This window comes from Lissotriton helveticus, chromosome 6 (genome assembly GCF_964261635.1).
Source record: "Lissotriton helveticus chromosome 6, aLisHel1.1, whole genome shotgun sequence".
Classification (NCBI taxonomy): domain Eukaryota; kingdom Metazoa; phylum Chordata; class Amphibia; order Caudata; family Salamandridae; genus Lissotriton; species Lissotriton helveticus.
In genome coordinates, this window is record NC_136067.1 from 148516300 (window position 1) to 148535470 (window position 19171).

Genomic DNA, 19171 nt, shown 5'->3' on the forward strand with positions numbered 1-19171 from the left:
TCCGCATCAAAAGCTACGCCTCTCACCCAAGCTTCTTACTCAAAACCATCGAGAGATGAGGCATCCAGATCCCAGTCAACTCAACTTTGCGATCTGGCACCTGAAGTCTTAGAGTTTGGCTATCTCAATCTCCCACCAAACTGCATGAACATCATTAAAGAAGCTAGACGTCCTACCACCAGAGCCTGCTATGCAGCAAAGTGGAAACGATTTGTGATTCACTGAACACACAAAATCAATCCTCTAGATACTTCTATTCAGAACATTATTGGTTATCTCTTGCACCTACAATGATGTAACCTGGCATATATATCTAAAAGACTACATCTTGCTGCAATAGCAGCTTATCTCCAAAACAGACACTTGTTTTTGTTTTGAGTACCCGCTATCAAAGCATTCATGGAAGGACTTTAAAGAATAATTCCACCCGGAGCTCCACCCTCTCCCGTTTGGAATCTAAATGTTGTCCTTACCAGACTTCCCCCATTTGAACCTCTGCACAAATGCAAATTACAGTTCCTCACTTGGAAAGTAGCCTTCCTAGTTGCTATCACATCTCCTAGAAGAGTTGGTGAACTCCAGTCATTAACCATACAAGAACCATTTTTGCAAATCCATCATAAGAAAGTGGTTCTTAGAACTAACCCTAAATTTTTACCTAAAGTCGTGTCTGCCTTCCACCTTAACCAGTCTGTTGAACTCTGTTTTTTTCCCTCTACCAGACTCTGTGGCAGAACGGGCTCATCACACGCTAGACGTTAAAAGAGCAATACACTACTACATTGAAAGAACAAAATCATTTAGAAAGACTAAACAACTCTTTGTGGCTTTCTCCCCACCTTATAAGGGCAATCTCATTTCAAAAGTGGGGATTGCAAGGTGCATTGTTAAATGCATCCAAATATGCTATCTTAAAGCCAAACACACATTGACCATTTCCCCTAGAGCATATTACCCACATAAACGAGGGGCTTCTATGGCGTTCTTAGGGAACATTCCCCTAGATGACATCTGCAAAGCAGCAACTTGGTCTACGCCGCACACTTTGACAAAACACTATTGTGTAGATGTGCAAGCAAAACAAAAAGCTCGTGTGGGCCAGGCTGCATTAAGAAAACATTTTCAAACCACTTGAACAGATAAGGTAGCCACCGCTAAGGAGATAACTGCTGTACAGTCCATGCACAAGTATATGATCTACAGATCATATGCCTCGAACGGAAATTGCTACTTACCAGTATGCATCTGTTCTTGGCATGTAGAGCTGTGGATTCATATACGCCCACCCGCCTCCCCGGATACCTCTATCCGTTGCAGTACTATCTTCCTTAGATACATCACACATGGGCATCTCATTTCTATTTCTTACGAACTCCATCATCACACTTTATGGCGAAAAACAATCTGAAGTGGAGTCGATGCCCATACACACTGTCACCCGAAGGATGAGTCGCCTATCTCGTTACTACAAAGACTTCTTCGAAGACAAAAACAAAGTGCAAACATCCAAGCCTAACACCAGATGGCGATCTATGCACAAGTATATAAATCTACAGCTTTACATGCCAAGAACAGATGCATACTAGTAAGTAGAATTTTCCTTTTGTCTTATGCAAGGACTGGGTCATGTCATAATGCATTTGCTCCCAAGGAAATAACTTTGTTTGTTCCAAACTAAAAACAGCTCTTGAGGAAAGAATATTACAGGCCCACATTGTAGTGAACACTTCAGGCTACATTTATTTTATGCAGGACTGTTGATGTGGTTAATTCCACATGCTAATTTGGAAAACATTTGTGCCAAACAAAAACTATTTTCATAACCGGTCAGATTACTTAGAACTTTACCACCCTGAATCAGCAAAGAAAGCTCACGTTGCTGCAGCAGACTCTGAAATCTAATCACTTCCATGCACTCTACCCCTGATGTAGAGGTGATACTTGATTGTAATCAGCTGTTTTTTTTTTTTTTACATTTACAGGTGGTTGAAGATGGCTATGAATTTTTTGCCAAACGACAGCTGGTCACCCTATTTTCAGCTCCAAATTACTGTGGCGAGTTTGATAACGCTGGAGGCATGATGAGTGTGGATGAAACACTGATGTGCTCCTTTCAGGTATGGTACATTTTAGTCCTGTACTTTTCTTTGCATTAACTGTTCTGAAAGAGTGTGCAAAATTCTTAAAGTGAACTTATGCTGAGTTATGTTTATTTGATGCCTTCATTAAGTACTCGGTGCTGCTAAGCAGCAGCTTCATAGCTCTTCGGCTTCACAAGGAAATTACTGTTCAGGCTCTCCAGATAGGGCTAGCTTGGTCATTGTCTTTTAATGTTGTCAGTGATTTGGCTGATAATCTTTTGCAAGAACTTTTGTGTTTTCTTTACAAGTGCAAAACCTTGTTTTGCTGCCTGAATCCTTTTTTGGAACACGCATACTGTGCATTATTCCGCCATCTAGTGTTTGGGTCTGGAACTGTCCTTTTTTGTTTTCGTGGGCGAAAACTGTGATTTGGTGGAATGCCTGTCACATGTGTGATGGCAGACTGCGCCCATCTTCAGATTAATTTTTCTGCTGTCTGGTCTGGAAGCCACGTAGGAGTTCCGACAGTTTAAAAAAAAAAACGAGTTAAAAAAAATCTACCAACTCACTGAAGACTCCGAAGAAAGGATGAGGAGAGATTAGGGGACCCTTCTCTCCCTTACCCAGTGAGACCTTACCGGAACCAACCACATGTTTGGAGAATGAGGGCAGGTAAAGGACATGGAAATAACCCCTTTGAATTCTGTCACCACACGTTTGCGTGGAGAGACCCCCACGAGATCTGTAACCTCTGTCTCCCTGGCTTTGTAGTTTGGTTTGCCCTGTTCCCATCATGCACTGGGACAGGAACAGACTAATTTGCATACAGCCAGGTTCTGAAACTGGGATGATGCAGTGAGCTAAAAAACGGTGTTGGATCTAGCCCTGATCTCTTGACTGGGTGAGAGTTTTCTGCTTAATTCAGAGACTCTGTCCATCACCACCCCTTGTTGTTAATTATTTTGTCCACCCTAAGCGTGGAAGGGTATGCTCAGACATGAGTCCCTTGCTCACTGCACCATCAGGATTCAAGCAAGCCGGGCCGAAGAGGCTGAAATGCCAGAAACCGGTCCCCGGTAGCTTGTTTCCTTTCCAGTGTAAGAATTGGCTTTGTAGTTTGGTTTGCCCTGTTCCCATCATGCACTGGGACAGGAACAGACTAATTTGCATACAGCCAGGTTCTGAAACTGGGATGATGCAGTGAGCTAAAAAACGGTGTTGGATCTAGCCCTGATCTCTTGACTGGGTGAGAGTTTTCTGCTTAATTCAGAGACTCTGTCCATCACCACCCCTTGTTGTTAATTATGTCACATGTGTGATGGCAGACTGCGCCCATCTTCAGATTAATTTTTCTGCTGTCTGGTCTGGAAGCCACGTAGGAGTTCCGACAGTTTAAAAAAAAAACGAGTTAAAAAAAATCTACCAACTCACTGAAGACTCCGAAGAAAGGATGAGGAGAGATTAGGGGACCCTTCTCTCCCTTACCCAGTGAGACCTTACCGGAACCAACCACATGTTTGGAGAATGAGGGCAGGTAAAGGACATGGAAATAACCCCTTTGAATTCTGTCACCACACGTTTGCGTGGAGAGACCCCCACGAGATCTGTAACCTCTGTCTCCCTGAGGACTGCGAGACCTGCCCTGCAATCATACCAAAGACCCTAAGGGTACGTCGAATTTGGAGACTTGAGCACTACACCATGGCCAGCCAGAGATCACAGGTATCCGAAGGACCTAGGCCTGTCCAGCATCTATGACAATGTTGATGCCGAAACAGCACACTATGGAGAGTCTGATGCCGAAGCTTATGTGGTAGAAGCCAAGAGAAAACAGACGGCAAAGAAATCAGCGAGGCCAAAAAGAGAGCCCACAAGGTAATCAAGCCTTAGAAAAGCACCAAACCTAAACCCTCGTACACAAAGTTTGTAAAGGCAACTTTGGTGCTTAAGTAAACATCGACCGAAGCTCAGCCGAAAGCCAAAGTGGTCCACAGGTATCGACCTTGGGATTCTGATGCAGGCAAGACCCAGTCAAAGCCTTCCAGACAAGAGGGAGTGAAGGAGGGCATAAAGCAGTCGACGCCCAAGAAGAGACCTTCGTCGATGCTCTACACTAAACAAAGAGGGCAGTAGGTCGTAAAGAAAAAGTGAAGGCTCGAGGTCGAAATGGGTGCTCGCCTAAAGAGGAAAAAAAGAAGTTTGACAACTCCTTAAGGGAATTTCGGATCCCACCAAAACCTTTGTCAAAGAAGAACAGTGTCTTCGAGGCTGGTGCAACATGAGAGCCCCAGGAAGAATTCTATATACCAGAAGAGACAGAAGTGGTAGGAGGGTTTGAAGAAGAGTCGTGGAACGACTTCGACACTGATTCCCCTGAGGTAGGAGCTAACAATTACCCTTTGAGGCATTCACCAACAGATTATCTCTCCATGTACAATAGCCTAAGAGGGCTGCTAAAACCAGTGGAGTATAGCTCGAGGAAGAAAAGGGAAACTCTTGTTCCCTCCTGGAAACACTTATGGCGGCCAACAAGGGGAACCTGTATGTTCGAGGCATATGGGCTGCAGATCACACACTAGTGCATAGATCGCCATCTGGTTGTGGGCCCCGGATGATTTCACTTTGTTGTTGTCCTGGAAGAGTCTTTGTATGGTAAATGACTCCTCCTCTGTAGCATAGTGCGCATGGACATCGACTCCATCCTTAGATTGTTTTTTTCCGCCATCGGGCTTGGATATGTTTGTCGCTCGGTCCTGTTACCGATCTCCTTTCGATGCCCGTTCTTTGATTTCTACCGTCTGTATCGTTTTCGATCGTGACTTCCTTCATACTCACGTCAAAAAAGCCTGCACTTCTTGATTCCGTGGTCCTTTGGGCCCAACTGTGCCATTGGGCCTTTGGCTCATGGAAAGAACACCCTTCAAGAAGTGCCCTCAGTGTGCACACAAATTCCCCCACACTGATCTACATGAGGTGTGCAATCTGTGCTTGTCCCAAGAGCACGAGAGCCAAGATTGCCAGGCCTGTGCTTCATTCCAGTCTAAGAAAACTATCAGGTACCGACGAGCGCGAAGTCATGGCACAATTCTCTTCATCGGCACCAGACTTCATTGTTGAAGAGACTCCAATCGATCTAGAGTCCAAAGAAGAACAGCAGGAACAAGTCGTCGTTTCCGGAGCAGAGGATTCAGCTTCCGGAGCCAAAGAGCAAGCGGACGATGACGATCCCATTCCAGCTGGTCAACAGGTCGCGAGTACAAACGTCGACCCTGTTCACACCCCCACACCAGGCCAGGCTTTGGGTCCACCTCCTGGTCCAGGTGCACTTCAATCACAAACTTCTGATGCCCCACCTTCCGACTCGGCAACGAAGACTACCAAAAAGCCTCTAGGCGACTTGGGCTCGAGTCAGCCTGTCTGCCCCTAGAAACAAAAAGTACTTAAGACAAAACTAACTCTGGCACTGAAACTAACCTCGGTACCCAAATCAGTCAAGCCGAAAGCAAGCTCGGCATCGAAACCAAGTTCCACGAAAACTACAGCACCAAAGCCAACTCCGGTACCGAAACAAGTCAAACCAAAGTCCACTTCGGCACCCAAAATAAACTTCGGCACCGAAACACACTTCGGCACCGAAACACACTTCGGCACCGAAACACACTTCGGCACCGAAACACACTTCGGCACCGAAACACACTTCGGCACCGAAACACACTTCGGCACCGAAACTCACTTCGGCACCGAAACACACTTCGGCACCGAAACACACTTCGGCACCGAAACGAGTTTCGGCTCCAAAAACTCCAGATCCGAAAACATCCAATCCGAATAAAAAGCAACAGCCAAAGAAAGCTTCCGACCTCAAGTCTTCGAGGCCAAAATCTGCTCCTAAGACTGTAATACACTGCAAAAACTTCTATACCACTCTGCTCCAAGCAGGAAAAGTCTGCGCCGAAGAAGGATGCTTCCACATAAGAGCTCTTCTGTCCAGATCCAAAACAAAAGACTTCTTATTCATCCAAAAACTGGACATGTCATTACTGCGCCTGCTAAAAGGAAGCAGGACACCCCACCACACCTCCAGTCCCCCTCAAAAAGCTTGCTCAAACTTCTCCTATAAGGGTACCTTTACCACTTCCAGAAGAAAGAGACCTTGATATTTCCCCTGTACATTCAGCCCACACAGCCCTACACCAGTAGATGAGGATGATTACTCAGGGGGGATAGAAGATGACCAACCACTAGATGACCCAAATAATATTCCAGAACCACCATATGATCCTTGGGAAGATTATAATGCACCTGATGCCCCAGATCTCCCACAAGATGATGCATACCCTTCTAGGCCATCTCCTCCAGATGACACTATTGGGTTTACACAACTTATTCATAGAGCAGCAACCTTTCATGGGGTCGACCTCCACACTGATCCAGTAGAGGACGACTTCCTTATGGACACATTATTACAATCACAAAAAAACGCAACCATCCTACCAATGCTTTAAGGGATTTTAAAGCACGTACCTGGGGTATTTGAAGACCCTGTCAGGTCCAGGGTAATTAATCCCAGGTTGGGAAAAAAGTACAAAGCAGCTCCTAATGACCCAGCATATATCAAAGGCCAGCTGCCACTAGACTCTTTTTAGTAGTCTCAAAGGCCAGAAAAAGAGCAAATTCACAGACAGCTGGGGATGCTCCACCCCCCTGATAAAGTCAAAACTTCTAGATGCTTCAGGTAAACGCATGATTTCTCAGGCAGCCAACGTCTGGAGAATTGCCAACACCCAAGCTCTATTAGTAAGGTATGATAGGGCTCACTATGATGAGCTTGAAACCCTTATGCAACATTTACCAGACAAATGTAAAACCAGGGCTTCTGACTTAATACAAGAAGGTATGGTCATTACTAATACTTTCACCCGGTGTGCTTTGGATACTGCTGATACAGCCTCAATAAATAGAAATAAATACCGTGGTACTTTTACGTAGGCATGCCTGGCTGCGCATCTCTGGTTTCAAACCAGAGGTACAAACCAGTATTCTCAATCAACCTTTTGACCAGCAACATCTTTTTGGTCCTAAAGTTGATACAGCACTAGAAATAATGAAAAAGGATATTGACACCGCAAAGTCCATGGGAGCTTTACAAACTCAGACTCCCAGGGCGTCCTTTCGTCGCTCCTCTTATAGGGGCGCCTCCAAAAACTTTCCAACAGATACCTCCTCCTCCTCCTCTTCTTACAAAGCACCCACCCAATCCTCTCACAATAGAGGTTATTACAGAGGAGGATATAGAGGCAACAACACTAAAGGTAGAGGCAGAGGTAACAACAACCGTACTACCTCCACTCCCAAACAGTGACTTCCCTCCTCTCCCCCCAGATCATTCCACTCCTGTCGGGGGAGATTACAACAGTTCTTACCTGTCTGGAACTCCATCACAACAGACAGGTGGGTGAGACAAATAGTTGTCAGGTTATTGCCTAGAGCTCACTTCCACTCCTCCAACAATACCACCCAGACAGCGTCCCATGTCACAAGAGCATCTCGCACTTCTAAAACAAGAAGTTGCCACTCTACTGCACAAAAACGCAATAGAACCAGTTCCAGTACACCATCAAAACACAGGAGTTGACTCCCTATATTTCCTTATCCCCAAAAAGGACGACTCCCTCAGACCTATACTAGACTTGAGACCCCTAATTCTTTACATACAGTCAGACCACTTCCATATGGTCACATTACAGCAGGTTGTTTCTCTGTTAAAACAAGGAGACTTCCTCGCTACCCTAGATCTAAAGGACCCCTACTTCCACATTCCCATCCACCAAGCTCACAGAAAGTACTTTCGGTTTGTACTGGACGGTCAGCATTACCAGTTCAAAGTCCTCCCTTTCGGAGTAACTACAGCACCTCGAGTTTTCACAAAGTGTCTCGCAGTAGTAGCAGCACACTTGAAAAGGGAAAACATCCATTTGTTCCCATATCTCGACGATTGGCTAATAAAAGCCACGTCATACCACCAGTGTGTGCAGCACACACCAGACCATTCACCTGTTACATAAACTCTGGTTCACTATAAATAAATAAAAAGTCACATCTCCAACCATCCCTATCTCAACAGTATCTGGGTGCCACAATAGATACCTCCAAAGCACTTGCATCCCCCAATCCAGCAAGAATCCAAGGTATGTACGCTATCATACAAAACTTCCAACTGCAACCCTCCCTACCAGCTCGAGTGTTCATGCAACTAATTGGGATGATGGCGTCTTGCATTTTCGTAATACTGCACGCAAGACTCCAAATGCACCCCCTACAAGAGTGCTTAGCAGGTCAATGGAACCAGGCTCAAGGTCAATTAACAGATCTGGTGGTGGTAGACGGCCGGACCATCGTTCTCTGCAATGGTGGAACACCAAAACCTTTCAAAAGGACGGCCGTTCATAGAGCCAGTTCCACAAGTAGTGCTTACCACGGACGTATCCCTCACCTTCTGGGGAGCTCATTTAGCACAGCACACAGTACAGGGCAAATGGACACCACAGAAAAAAGCTACTCCACATAAACCATCTGGAGTTGCTAGCCATTTTTCTAGCTCTAAAGTCATTTACACATTACCTATCACACAAAGCTGTCCTAGTCTACACCGACAATGATAGCCATGTACTACATCCAAAAACAGGGAGGAACACACTCCTTACAGCTCTCCTGGCTCGCGCAGAGCATATGGCGGTTGGCCATTCCTCAAAAGATCTTCCTATTAGCACAACATCTACCAGGAGTTCACAATCAGGTTGCGTGTCTGTTAAGTCGTCAGAGCCAACAGATTCACAAGTGGGAACTTCATCCTCAAGTTCTTCAACCTTTCTTTCAACAGTGGGAACAGCCAGAAATAGATCTGTCGCCACACACCTCAACTCCAGATGCCCAAGCTTTGCCGCCAGGTATCCACACCCATTGTCCAAAGGCAATGCGCTATGGATGAGTTGGTCGGACAAATTTGCGTACGCTTTTCCGCCTCTCCCAAGTGGTGCGAAAGCTACAGCAACACTCCTCACATTGATTCTCATTGCACCAACGTTAGCAAGGCAACCATGGTACACCACACTACTAGAACTCTCAGTGGTACCACATCACAAACTAAAACTCTATCCACATCTGCTAACACCGAACTATGGAGAGATCATGCATCCAGACCCCATGCAGCTCAACCTAGCAATTTGGCTCCTGAGGTCTTAGACTTTCGCTATCTTAATCGCCCTACTGATTGCTTGAATGTTATAAAAGAAGCTAGACGTCCCACCACCAGGGCATTCTATGCAGCCAAGTAGAAAAGGTTTTATATATTGCAACAATAATATTAACCCACTAGAGGTTTCCATCCAAAACATCATATTCTACTTGTTACATCTCCAAAAATGTAATTTAGCATACTCCTCAATCAGGTTACATCTTGCTGCTATAGCAGCTTACCTTCAAAATAGACAGCATCTGTCATTTCGAGTTCCTGCCATTAAAGCCTTCATGGAAGGCCTCAAAAGAATAATTCCTCCCAGGGTACCACCCTCCCCTGTATGGAATCTAAACATTGTTCTCACTAGGCGTGTGGGTCCTCCATTCAAACCCTTACATAAGTGTGAACACAATTTCTTTCATGGAAAGTTGCCTTTTTAATTGCTATTACTGCACTCAGAAGAGTTGGTGAAATCCAGGCATTAACAATTCAAGAACCATTCTTGCAACTCCATCACAACAAAGTGGTTCTAAGTAACCCTGGGCAAAGCACTACGCTTGCGTAGTTTGCGCTACTTCGCAACTATGCGAAACACGCGTAGCGTAGTGCAGCGGTCATTTTTTGCTTGCGGTCCTCAACGTCAAGTTGGCGACAGCGAGCAAGCAAAATGACATCCCGGCGAGACTCTTTCCTAGTTAGCGATCAGCAACATCAAGTTGCCGATCGCAAGCGTGGAAAATAAACCTCCCGGCGAGATTTTCAACGCAGGGAGGTCAGGTTTCTCATTGCGAGTGGTCGCGTATGCTCGAGATGAGAAACTACCAGTCCGCGTTGAGAAAGCTACCGCTCGAGTAAAAATCTACTCTCGGCAGTAAAAGACAGCTGGCACTGTGCAAGATGCCGTTTTCAGTGATTGCACAGTGCTTACAAGCATCCGGCACTGTGCAATCATCGCGAACAGCGCACTACGCAGTTCGCGTAGTGCTACGCGTAGTGCAGTTCGCGTAGCTACGCGTAGCGCTACTTCATGAACTACGCCCAGGATAAGTTCGAAGGACAAATCCCAAATTCCTTCCAAAAGTCATTTCACCATTCCATTTCAATCAGTCTATTGAGTTGCCAATAATCTTCTCCCAACCTCAAACAGTTGCTGAAGGAGCTCTCCATATATTAGATGTCAAAAGAGCTCTCCTCTACCATATTGATAGGACAAAGCCATTTCGTAAAACAAAAGGACAGTACAAGCATACCCTGTTCCTAAGGGGGATAAATGCAATGACAGCTCAAGTGCCCCTATACCAGAAGGGGCAGTTTGACAGTGAAAAGTCATGAAATTAATGGGCATGATGGCATCATGCATACCACTCATAACACATGGATGACTCGTATGACTTTTCCAAGAATGGATCTGCAACAAATCGTCACAAGCCTCAGGGAGTTGGGAGGATTTAATGGTTGTCACAGCAAGGATACAAAGGGAGATACAATGGTGGAAATCAAGACAAGTGACCTTAGAAGGGCCATTCAAGACACCAACTACAACAGTGATTATCACAACAGATGCATCCCACAAGGGTTGGAGCACACACAGAGAACCTGAAAGTATGGGGACAATGGAACAACATAGATGCGCTGAAGCACATCCTGTTCCAGGAAATGAAGGCAGTGTTTCTAGCCCTGAAAGCCATCCTAACACAGATCACAGGAAGAACTGTGCGAATACAAACAGGCTACACAACAATATTCTACCTAAACAAACCGGGAGGCACAAAATCATACACCCTAAGCAAACTAGGCCAAGAAATATGGCACTGGGGCAATATCAAAGATAATCTCTCTACACACCTTTCACCTACCAGGGAAGTAAAGCACAGAGGCGGACAGACTAAGGAGACAAAGCAGCTCACTCGAATAGGAGCTGAAACTAATACTGGAGAGGATATTCAAGGCCTGGGGAAGGCCAACAATAGATCTATTGGCAACCAGTAATGAAGACGTTCTTAGAGGGATCAAAACAAAATTGAATGTGTCCTCATGTAATGCAACTGGTGCTATGTAAAGTGCTCTGATATCCGATTCGCGTAAAGTTCGCTCTATATAAAACTGTGTAAAAAAAAAAACAAATCACTCCGCCAAAATCAGTTTTAGCACCAATTTAAAACGTAAACACAGTATTAATACACTTAATGACAAAGCTGTTTGAGCCGATGCACAAAGCAGATCGCAAGTCACTCGCACTAAAACGGCATTCCTTATTGCCATGCTGACTGGACTGCAAGCACTAACTATACAGGAGCCGTACCTACAAATGCACAAAGCCAAGTTGGTTCTCAGAACTAATCCTCAATTCCTACCCAAGGTAGTAAGCAGTTTTCACGTCAATCAAAACACAGCTACCAGTGTCCATGGAACCACAAACTCAAATGGAAAATGCTACAATCCCGGTCACGTGTCCCGCGGGGACAATGTCGTCTTCCCTAGGTTGTACAAAATGGGGTGGTGATGGACGGAGCATCTGAACCAATCAAACACTCACACCCAGTCAAAAGATCTGGGTTTAATCCATCACTGTTCTTTAGCCCACTCTGCCACCTCAGTTCAGACATGGCCATATGCAAATCAGTCTGACCCTGGGCCTCATGGGAACAGTCCAGCCCGAACTGCCAAGCCATGCCTTCCCTGAACCGGAAACGAGCTTCCTAGGACCGGTTTCTGGCATTCCAGCCATCTTCAGCCAGGCTTGCTTGAATCCAGTGGCAAAGTGAGCAAGGGACTCACGTCTGAGCATACTCTGCCAACTTATGGCGAACAAAGCGAAAGGGGGTGGTGATGGACGGAGCATCTGAACCAATCAAACACTCACACCCACCCAGTCAACAGATCTGGGTTTAATCCATCACCGTTCTTTAGCCCACTCTGCCACCCTAGTTCAGACATGGCCATATGCAAATCAGTCAGCCTCATGGGAACAGTCCAGCCCGAACTGCCAAGCCATGCCTTCCCTGGACCGGAAACAAGCTTCCTAGGACCGGTTTCTGGCATTCCAGCCGTCTTCAGCCAGGCTTGCCTAGGTTAGCATGAGCACACTGCAGACTGTCCGTGCTTTGCACATGCTTCTACGCAAGCTTATTTTGCAAATGCTTCTTTTGATATTTTCACATGAGATCCCACTGTCGAGTTCACGCTTTGCAGGTTGCTGGGATTTGTCTGAACATTGCCAACAAGGTTGAACAACAATGCCCCTTGTTGTTCGGTTCTGGTCAGGCCCTAACACCTAGACAAAACATACAGATGCAGCTGTTTAGGAATACTGTTGTGTTTCTATCTAGGACCCTAATTCAATATTTTCGATTTATGCCCTTATATGGCTATAATAAATAATATCCTTATAAAGGCATAAGAATCATATCCATATTTAGTAATAGCCCATACAGTCCAAATACGGAAAGGCTACTTCCCTAGACTCCTAGAAAGTACAACGCGTTCTTTAAACAAACCAAACCTCCAGCAACCTGGGAAATCCCCATGCTTCTGTTTTGATTTGTCCTAGAACTCCTGTGAGCACTGAAAGAACTCCTGTGAGCACTGTAAGAACGGCCAGTTCTTAGTGACATCTTTATTGACGTCTTATGTCCAACCTTACGTCAAACCCGGCACCTTTCAGGTATAAATATACCAACGTTGCCTTAAGCAAACACACGGTGGTTTGGAGCAGAGCGGCTATTTACTTGCCCGAGAGCCCAGCTGATGCGAGAGCCCACGGACGCCGCCCCTCCCTTTTGACGCACTGAGAAAGACGCTGTCTTTTTCTCCAGCCGAGAAAATCCAGCTCCGGTGTTTCCAGTCGCCCTTGCGGGTTGCTGGGATATCGAGTCCTGAGAGAGAGATACCAGACCTCCTGCTTTCTATTACCCAGGTACGTAGTTGACTAAACCCTTGAGAGAATTCTTGATTCAGATTCCTTGGCAAAAACCAACTTAACTTAAACTGCTACTTACTTACTCCTTCCCACGTATTAGGCTTAGGTCAGGTACACCGGGGTAGGCGTAGATTAGAAGCACCAGTTGAGTACGTTAGTCAATGTATTTATGTATGTATATATTTTATCCATTTTAAAGTATCATATGGCTAAGAAACCATATCAATGCTTTTACAGTATTTTTCATAATACTCCTTTTACTGTATGCACTTTACTTTATGTTAAGTATTGCAATTGTGGCAATTCATTTCTCTTGCATGAGAAAGAAGACTGCTCAATAAATAACACCTTTTATTGAAAACGCCCGTCTCTCTATTTCTCTGCACTCTGGTGAAACTAAGTATGCACGATTGACTGAGTGAAATAACTGTCTATTGTTTTCACACGACTCTAGAGATACACTCTTATTCTGAGGGAGCAAAGTTGTCATGTTTATGGTTGTCAGAAGCTAATCCCTTCTTGTCTATCCAGGGAAGTTAAACTCCTCCTTGTTTACTCGAGAAAGTTTCTAGTGACCTCTGAGCTAGCTGGCAAAACTAATTAAGTCTAATATAGTCAGTAGAGACCTAGTCGACCTCAGTCCTACGTGTACACTGCTGTTTATATTATTCCAATGCGCAGATCCTATTGTGAATATAGGAACTACACTATAGGTGGCACACATTTGGAGAGGGACCTTTCCAGGGAGTCGACCATGACCGCACCTATGATGTACAACTACCATCTATAGACAGAGGTACAGGTTCTGCAGATAACACCTAGAGATCTTCTAATATATAATTATCCTGTGTCTGTGCAAGGGGAGGAAGGCTAGGCTACTCTGTCTCTCACACAGCTCCTTTTATGACCTACGGATTACTTGTTATGCTGACTGTAGTTGTTATGCAAGTCAAGTCAAAAAACTCTTTATTGCGATACTGCATCATAAAAGACATTCTAAAATAATAATTCATAATCCAAACCGCATAAATAACAACATTTATAAAAGTCTTTCTAAAAACCAGAACTACACTGGCACTTAAATATTTAAAATAAGCTAAAAATAGGATTAAATGTACACTAGGCAATAGACTTAGACATATTTAAAAACAATCTTGTTTAGAATCTCAATATGAGCCACAAAACCTACTATTGTGCTCCACTAACTCCTTGGGTCCGGTAACCATAACATCACTTAGCCTATAAGCGGGAGCCTAACTTTTTTAACCGAAGGACCCATGCCCAGCTCAGAAATTTTGCAACGCTGATTACAATTACTTCAGTAGTGTCGTTCCTCAAAATTCTACTTGCCACCTGTGCCGGGCTTGTGCCCATAAGCCTACACACAGGTTTAATCCATACATGCCTAGGTTGGTGGTATGCAGGACAGACAAATAAAAAGTGATCGGTGGTTTCGATGGGATCTATACAAAATACACATTTATCACTGCTAGCAGGATTCCATCTACTGGTTAACCAGCGTAGAGGTAGTGAGCCTACTCTGAACTGGTGGTACAGTTTACGATCTAGTGGCTTTGTAATAGTGTCCCAGTACTCTTCCAGGCGGGGATCGTCCTTAATGTCAAGGAAGGTTGCTGTCAGGGAACTGCCTAACTGGGACGAGAGCCTCTTAGTTTTGATCATATCCCAGTACACGGTACTATAAATCTTTTTGGAGGAAAACACAGCTGTATCAGGATTAGCCCAAAGCTCCCCCATCCCCATACGTGTCAATAGGGATTTAATTTCAGCCAGCCAGGAGATCTTATAAGAACCAGCCAGCCCTTTAACTTCTAGCATAGCTTTGGCGTATAAAGAAAGTTCAGGAGTGATAGAGGTCACCAAAACGCATGGGGTCTAAACCTTGCCACATCCTCGACTGCCTGACATCCAAAATCCACAAGTAGGGGGAATACATGGCGAAGATTGGGGTAGTCCCACCGCAGACCTCAAAAATGTGTTCTGTGCAACGGTGATAAGAGACAAATTACTAAAACCCCACAGTTCGGCACCATACATGATTGCGGGCAGAATCTTTGAGCCATACATTTTAATAAGGGTGGCAATAGGTTTAGTGAGACTGCCTATGCTCTTTAATCAGTGCACCACCTAGTTGAGTATGTTTTAAGGCTAACATATCAATATGGGGCTTCCAGCTCATTTTGTCACTATAGGTAACTCCCAGATACGTAAAAACTGATGTTTGCTCCAGGAGATCACCACCCATAAAGACCCTTGCTCTAACCGGCCTAGACCCATGGAGCACCATAAACTTGGTTTTTCCCACATTGACCTCCAGCTCATGTTTGCGGCAAAACACCTCAAAACGAGACAGTGCTAGTTGTATCCCTGTCTCGTCTTGGATATAAGCAGAGTGTTGTCCGCGAACATGAGCAGTGGGACTTTCATGCCAGCGAGCATTGGGGCGTCAGTCGGGTGATTAGCAAAATAATGGACCACACCATTAATAAATAAAGAAAATAAGGTGGGAGCCAATACCTCTTTCCAATACAAGAGTACAAAACGGAAGGCCTGATCCAGGGTCCCTATATGTGACCGAAAGCCTGCCTGGAGGGGGGTTGAGATATCTTCTTCGGTCATCCAACTCTGGATTCTCCCGAGTACTAGGCGGGCAAATATTTTCTGCAACGCGTCTATTAGGCTAATCGGACGATAATTGGCCGGAGCAGAGCGGTCGCCTTTCTTATAGATCGGTAAGATCTCCACTCCGAACCAAGAATCTGGGACCGATGCGCCACTAGCTAGGGCAATAGCTAGTACAGTGATATATGGGGCCCATATAGCAGGCTCATGCTTAAAAAGGTCTGCAGGGATGCTGTCGGGCCCAGGGGCTTTTCCACTTGGAATCATTTTCAACACGGACTCAACCTCACTGTGTGTAAATACCAACGGAGCATCACTTCTAGGGTGCAGAACAACCTTGGCATTCCCATCCAGCATCTTAAATTGGTTTTCAAAGTAGCTGACCCAATGCTGAGGCTCAACATGGTTATTGGGTTTCTGTAGTTGCGGGCACTTCCCCCATTTGAGAAGGTGCCAAAATTGGGTCATGTTGCGACCATCACATGCCTTTAGCAACTCCCTCCAGCGGTCTTCCTCCCACGATTTCTTCGCGTCGAACTGTGCTGCTTTATAACTTGCCCTACAGCTTTTAATAGTATCAGGAGATCAGGATGTATTAGCTACCACGAGGGCTTGTTGGGCCTTTTTACAAACATTGTTAAACCATGACTTGGGTCTCAGCACTTTATCCTTATTATTTGGAAGGCATTTAATAAAATACTTTTTGAGGCCCCTAAAAAGCTCATTGTGGATACCTAGAAGTTGATCATTAAGGTCCACTTGTGTTACACAGCCATTAAGGTTTGACAATGAGCCTAAGACCATATTCCGAATATCGGACTGAGTCCTTTCATTAGTAACTATCTTAGGCCACCTGACCCTTCTTTGGTCATTACAAATAATCACCCTCTGTCATGCATTTTTCTGCTTATTGTTGCATGTATACTATGTATGGGGTCCCGCAGGGCTCTGCGCTTAGCCACACATTGTTTAATGTGTATGTCCGCCCCCTGGCAGTGCTGGCACGAGATCGTGGAATTAGGCTGGTATCGTATGCTGACGATACTCAGCTTATTTTCACTATCTCTAAGAACATTGAGTTAGACCAAATCAAATTCCAGGAAGACATCTTGGCCATCTCTAACTGGCTGTCCCAGAACTGTCTTCAGTTAAACTCCTCCAAAACAGAGGTACTTGTCATAGGCAAGGAAACCCAGAGTTGGAACCATCATTGGTGGACCTCCACCTATTCCTAAGAGGTAGTAAAAAATCTGGGTGTGATGTTGGACAACTCACTCTCTTTAGAGTCACATGCCAAAAAAGTGGCGGGCACCTGCTATGGCCGCTTGCGTGCTCTTAAATCCATTCTTGGCTTCTTTGAGCCTCCCACTCGTCAGGTCATAGTCCAGGCGGTAGTCTTATCACATCTAGACTACTGCAATGCTCTCATGCTGGGCTCTAACCTGACAGTGATTAACAGACTACAGAGAGCTCAGAATGCGGCTGCCCGTACTTTGTTTGCCTTGCCTAAAACCTGCCACATCTCCCCGATTCTTAGACGCTTGCACTGGTTGCCTATAAAACAACGCATCCAATTTAAAACCCTATGTATTACTCATAGAATCTTGTATGGCTCCGGTCCACGAATTCTGCAGGGACTTTGTACCTTCTATGTCCCCACGCGCACCCTCCGCTCAGCGGATCTATCCCTTTCTGGCACAATCAAAATTCGGAGAAGTAGAGCTGGTGGCCGCTCCTTCAGTTACCTAGCCCCGAAGCTATGGAATTCGATCCCCCTAAAGGCTCGAGCCACCACGAATCACATGCTCTTCAGAAAACAGATTAAAACTTGGCTGTTCTCCTCTATCTAGCTTTTCTCACTGGCCGTGTTTCTGCATCTCCTGCTATGTCCATAAGCGCTGGGATGCCCCGTTGCTGGGGTAGCCATGCGCTATACAAGCAAATTAACATAACAATTAACATATACTGCATATTAGAGCACGTTAGTTAAAATAAATATTTTAAACTTGTTTGTGTCTCTCTCAGATCTTATTGTGGACAAGTACAAAAGTGTGAGCGAAAGGGTGTGTCTTATTTATTTATTTAATTTATTTTTTCAAAGTTTTATATAGCGCGAACAAGATCCTTACGGATATCAGAGCGCTTCACAATGACAGGGTAGGGGACGTAGTAGTGAACAGCGATAATGGAAGCAGTATAATAGTCACTGACATAGTAGGATAAAAATAACATACATCAAGCATATCAATATACAAACCAATGACTTAGTGTAGAGAGAACACTGAGAGGGGGCATCGGGAGAGTGAATCAGTATACCAAAGTGTATCATATATTGGTCAGTATTAAGAGGGTAGCGTAATAATGTCCCCCATCAAGTAGGAGTATAGTGCCAAAGGACCAGGTGGACAGAGATACAGAGCAATGCAGAGTCTCTAATCCTGTACCTATAAAGTTCAGGAGATCTTGGCCAGAAGGATGGTTTTCACCTCTTTCTTGAAGAGTGCAGTGGAGGAGATAAGCCTGATTTCAGGAGGGAGCGCATTCCAGATCCTGGGTGCCATTCCTGAGAAGGAGCGCTTGTATGTTTTCTCTTTCCGGAATCTGAGGTTTCAGGAGTAGATTTTTTGTACTTCTATTGGATCTAGAACCTCCTGATATAGACAACTTTTGAGCGAGGTAATTGGGTGCATTGTGGTGCACGGCCGCGTGTGTCATAACTGCAATTTTAAGCTGTATTCTAGCTTCAAAAGGCAGCCATTTTAGGGACTTTAAGTCTGGGGATATATGCGAGTGTTTTCTTGAGCCAGTAATCAGTCTCGCGGCAGCGTTCAGGGAGGCCCTTAAGGGTGCTGTTGTGGATAGCGGGAGTCCGCTGAGGGCCACCATTCCGTAGTCTATTCGAGGGATGACTATAGCTTGTACAGCAGTTTGGAAGTCTTTGGCAGGGAGGAAAGGTTTAATTTTCCTTAGTGTGTTGATTTGGAAATTAGCTCCTTTTGTGGCTTTGCTAACGTGCTGCTGCATGTTGAGCTTGGCGTCAAGTGTGATGCCTAGGGATTTCGCCGAATCCACGATGGTAGGTTGGACATTGAGTGCTGATAGATTGAGCCAGGTTTGGGTGGTGGAAATTTTCGCCGGGGGTGAGATGAGTAGGAACTCAGTTTTCAGAGCATTTAGTTTGAGGTGATTATCGGCCAGCCAAGATTGAGTGTTAATAAGAGTGGAGTTCAGATGATTGATATCTTCCGGGGATTGTAGCTTTAGGTAAAGTTGTGTGTCGTCGGCGTACAT

General features: G+C 45.1%; 1 protein-coding gene across 1 annotated transcript in view; it reads left to right on the forward strand.

Annotated features, from left to right (window-relative positions):
- The window catches only part of PPP1CB (protein phosphatase 1 catalytic subunit beta), a 297580-nt gene that overhangs the window by 270637 nt on the left and 7772 nt on the right, over positions 1–19171 (forward strand). Inside the window, exon 7 of the mRNA XM_078647507.1 lies at positions 1983–2117. Coding sequence (XP_078503633.1) covers positions 1983–2117 — 135 coding nt within the window. The remainder of the gene's footprint in view (positions 1–1982; positions 2118–19171) is intronic.